The sequence below is a fragment of the Frankliniella occidentalis genome, unplaced genomic scaffold (genome assembly GCF_000697945.3).
Source record: "Frankliniella occidentalis isolate FOCC.00 unplaced genomic scaffold, Focc_3.1 Scaffold339, whole genome shotgun sequence".
NCBI lineage: Eukaryota > Metazoa > Arthropoda > Insecta > Thysanoptera > Thripidae > Frankliniella > Frankliniella occidentalis.
In genome coordinates this window covers 212,940-217,334 of record NW_026267462.1, presented here as the reverse complement: position 1 = coordinate 217,334, position 4,395 = coordinate 212,940, and the positions used below count along the sequence as shown (strand labels likewise).

Genomic DNA, 4,395 nt, shown 5'->3' with positions numbered 1-4,395 from the left:
AAACCCGGGAGCTGAGGTGTTCTGATTATTCGGCACTTTTCGCACCTGGTGGGCCGGGTAGACGGGTGATAAGAACCCCGTTGACACGTTGCCCATTATCGACACGAATGCCGGCAGTTGTTGCCGCGTAAAGCTTATTATTGTGGTCGCCGCTGTATATCGGCGGGAGGAAGGGCTCTGTGCAGCGCAGGCGAAGAAGACGAGGGGAGGGGAGAGGGAGGGAAATTTGCAACGATGGGAAATTGCGCGGAGCCGCAGCGTTGTTGAGCGGACGACCGGTCGAGCCGGTTTGGAGAAAGGAATGAGCTCGGCGGAATGGGACCCGTGAGTAATGGCGATCTGCTCCGGAATATTCTAGTCACGGAAGACGCAGGGCGGGCGCGCGGGCGCCTGGGCTCGCGTCGTCGGTAGAGTTAGACATTATTCGAAATTTTTTCGAAAATTTCTGGGAAGGGCGAAAAAAAATTCCGGGGTTGGGAAAATTTTCCGAGAATTTTCCGGAAACTTTCCAAGGGTTTCCAGTCCAGTGGTCCCTAGTGGTCTGCTCACCTGCGCCAGCGAGAGGGCCTTCTTGAGCAGGCTGCCGGCGTGCTTGAGCAGCACCGACAGGCTCACGTGCGCCACGTCGAAGACGAACACGTCGCCCGAGATCTCGGCCTCCTCGACGAGGCGGATGTCCGAGACCATGAAGATCATCTTGTACACGGACTGCGCCACGTGCTCGGAGGCGTCCACATCGTTGAGGACGTGCAGGGTGACGCGGGCGCCGTCGCGACGCGTCCGCGGCAGCGGCAGGACCGACCTGGAGGGAAAGAGAAAGACACGGGTCATGAGCGCGGGGACGCCTGCGAGGTAGGCATCTCCCTGCTCAAGCGCGCGACCGGGTCGCCTACCCCGCCGGCAATCTCGTCGCCCGCCTCCCTCTGCGCCCCGAGAGAGGAGTACTTCACTATAAATTCCAGCGTCCACGAATTTTTTTACTTTTTCTCGATTCTCCCCTAAATTTGCCAAAAAAATCTAATGTTTTTCCAAGTTTTCCTTGAATTTTCCTTGATATTTCCTTGATTATTTTTCTTTTGATTTTTTCTGATCTTTTGAGGGTGTACACTGATGTTTTGTTTTGATTGAAGTAAACACAGTGTGCATGTACTTACAGCGCCCTCCAGGCCTGCTGCGTCTCCTTGGACGAGGGGTCGCGCTGCGCGAAGAACTCGGGCATCTTGGCCCTGGCCGTGAAGTAGGCGTCGATCTTGCGCTTGGCGCGGTGCACGTCGTACTTGGTGCCCGCGAGGAAGCGCGGCAGGATGCGCTCGTCTGCGGAAGCAAGATCATCGTTTTATGTTATTTTTGTGGAAGGGTGCTGCTAGAGTATGAAAGCTCGCTTCAGTTACGGGACATGGGTCAAATAGTTCTATCGAGGCAGGATGGAAGGGATGATGTAAGTCGACCCATATCCCATGCCCCTTTCTAAATGAATGAATCGGATTCCGCGGATTACTGCATCGCACAGGGGAGCCGGCGGTAGTATAGTAGTGGCGGGTGTGTGTGAAGACTCGGTTTCGTTTTCTGACGTCAGTACGTCGGTCGCCGTCGTCTGCCCGGTTCTGCGATTCTCGTGACGTCATTCGCACCCACGGCGGCTCCTCACACATTGTACCGTTTCCGACACCCACGTGCTCCAGTCAGCATGCAGCCTACTGCACTACTTCCCCCTTGCGTCACATGCACAATTTCGAAAAAAAAAATAATCATGCAATCTTCTTTTTCTAAGATTTTCAATTTTCTTACTACGAAGAGGTATTTATGAAATATTTGTTCGCGTACTAAGAGTGAAGGGTGTTTTATTTAACTGGGCAAACGCCAGCCTTCAAATCAAGAGTATGGTTTTGTTCTCAAAAAAGAATTTCATGTTTTCATCCATTGTGGTTTAGTTGGTACGCTTACCATAGTTGCGGGGCAGGTGGGGCTGCGTTTGCATCCAGTCCTTGAGCTGCTGGACGTACTCCCTCTGCTTGTCGGCGTAGTTGTTGTTGATCTCCTTGCGGACGTTGCGGGCCTCCTCGGCGCTGGGGGAGTGCAGGAGCTGCAACAACATTCAAGTTCAGGTTCTCGTTTCTGCGGCCAAGTTCACTTTTATTTTTTTGCCTCGGTCGGCAACCTGCCGCCTTTCTCTCAATGCTGTCCACATCCAGATCCGCACATAAAGACAATCCACATGCATCTTGGACTTTTGAGAACAACCCGTTTTTTGTTGTTTTCATTTTTTCGGGGACTGATTGGCAGCCTCAACAAAAGTGGGATAAGGAAACAAAGGGGGGAAAAAACCTACCAGGGTTGATATTAACCTGCGCAATATATGCTTTTATTAACAGCGCGGTTATGTCCGTCTGGAGGTCGCCTAATATGTGTGTGTGTGTGCACCTGGGAAAGTCTCAAGGGCCTCAGGTAATGATGACTGCAGTCATCAATATTGCTCTCACGTGAGAGCGTTCACTGCTGCGCGTGATTCCGCGGATAATGCTCAGCGAGTGAGGCAGGGAGGGAGGGCAAAACGGCATTGCGACACTCCTCTCTCCTCTCGACAGTCCGGTGCAGGACCACACCGGGCATGCCAAATTTAAACCACCCGGTCCGGTTGGAAGCAACTGTACCGCGACCGAGGAGGCTATATTCGGCGCGCCTTTGTTTTGCTTCTGCCGCGGGACTTTTAAGCAGAGCGGCAGATTCCACGACGGCGCGGCTCGGACTCGCCGCCGCGGGGCGGGGTACCGGTCACCGGCGTGGGACCTGCCCGCCACCGCTACGCTTCAGCTACATGTCGCGGTGAGCATCGCGAATCACTTATACTACTGCCGTGTAGCCATTATACTCCGATTCGCATGCTCGAGACTCGCTTGCTCTGCTATAGCCGGAGAAGGCACGGCGCGGCGCGCACGCGACCCGACTGGAGCGTGGAAGATTACCAGACTTAAACGAGAACTAGAAGAAGAGAGGACGGCGAGGAGGATTGGGGGAGGAGGACGAGGAGGAGGAGGAGGAGGAGGAGGAGGAAGGAGGAGTCGCAAAGCTGCGACTGGAATTAGTTTTCTCCGGGTGAGTGCCCGGCCCAGGCCGCACCTGTGCCTCTGTGTGTGTGTGTGTGTGTGTGTGTGTGTGTGCGTGTGTGTGTGTTTGTGTGTGTGTGCGTGTGTGTGTGTTTGTGTGTTTACGCTTCGCCTGTCCAGTCCATCTGATCCTGGCTGAGTTCAGATGGAAATTTCCCTCCAGGTAGATTTCCCATCGTCATCATCATAGTCGTCTTTGACTGGGAATAAGTAACCATAGAGCTGCCACGGTAATGGAAAAATCGAGCAAAACACATTTGCCGTGTGTTGTTGTGCACGCCAATCGCGCATCCACACGGAGGGCATCATGGTGGTGCCTTTGTTTTGTTTTAAAAAAATAAGACAAAAACAACTGCATAAGGACACGCACAGACTGATCGCATGTTTTCCAGCCGCGTACACAATTGCAAACTGCCTCTTTTTTTGAAACTGAAAGGAAACCAAAACAATACAAGAGGACATTGCGAGAAAATGGGCAAGGGAGGAGGGGAAATGGGGGGGGGGGGCGGCACTTTGCCCTCTGGTAGAGACAGTCTCGGGGGACCTGTCTCAAAATATTATGTTGCGTAGTTTTGAATAATGGGGCGTCAATGAAAATTAGCCAGCCGCGCCGCGCGGGATTTTCCTCCGGGACCGGAACACCAAGCCGCAAACAGAGAAACACGTTTGCCGACGCGACGCCCGCCGGCGAAAGCGAGTGACCATAGGAGTGACCACTGACCACCGCCAGCGGAAAGTTTCAGGTTGGAAAAAATTTGAAATGAATGCCCATCGCGTCCAAGATTGTGTGTTTGTGTTTAATACGGATGGCAAAGCTTAGGCAGCGCGGGCCCAAGCGTCGATCTTTTTCACGACCATTGAAGCCCGTAGGACCGCATAATATTTTTTTACCGCATGGTACAAATATCATGGGGTCTCTATGGGCTCCAATGATGTTCCTGATCCTTTTGGGACCCCATAATATCTGTACCCCCGTCCCCCGAAAAAAAGTCACACAGTAGAATGGTAATTTTGTGCTTTTTTTCATTTTCAGATACAGTTTCGAGATTGAAATGGCCGGGCTCCCGGTGGTGGGCCCAAGGTTGAACCGGAGGAGGCATATACTATATCGGGGAGCGCTGCGCTTGTTGCTTGTTACGACTTCCTTCATGTCGTCTCTCGTCGGACCGAAGGCCTGCTGGCAGCAGGCGAGGACCGCGACGAGGAAAATGCTAATCAGCGCCTACTGGGGTGTTCCGCAATAAAATGAAAACAAAATACACAAAAAGAAATGTATGTATATGGAGCTCCC

The 4,395-nt window shown here is 52.8% G+C and overlaps 1 protein-coding gene across 1 annotated transcript in view; it reads right to left on the bottom strand.

The window, feature by feature from the left end:
* Window positions 1-6: 6 nt before the first annotated feature.
* The window catches only part of LOC113202181 (retinol-binding protein pinta-like), a 13,047-nt gene continuing 8,658 nt past the window's right edge, over window positions 7-4,395 (bottom strand). Inside the window, exons 2-4 of the mRNA XM_052274133.1 lie at window positions 1,945-2,083; window positions 1,155-1,314; window positions 7-802 (exon numbers count right to left, since the gene is read on the bottom strand). Coding sequence (XP_052130093.1) covers window positions 421-802; window positions 1,155-1,314; window positions 1,945-2,083 — 681 coding nt within the window. The 3' untranslated portion in view covers window positions 7-420. The remainder of the gene's footprint in view (window positions 803-1,154; window positions 1,315-1,944; window positions 2,084-4,395) is intronic.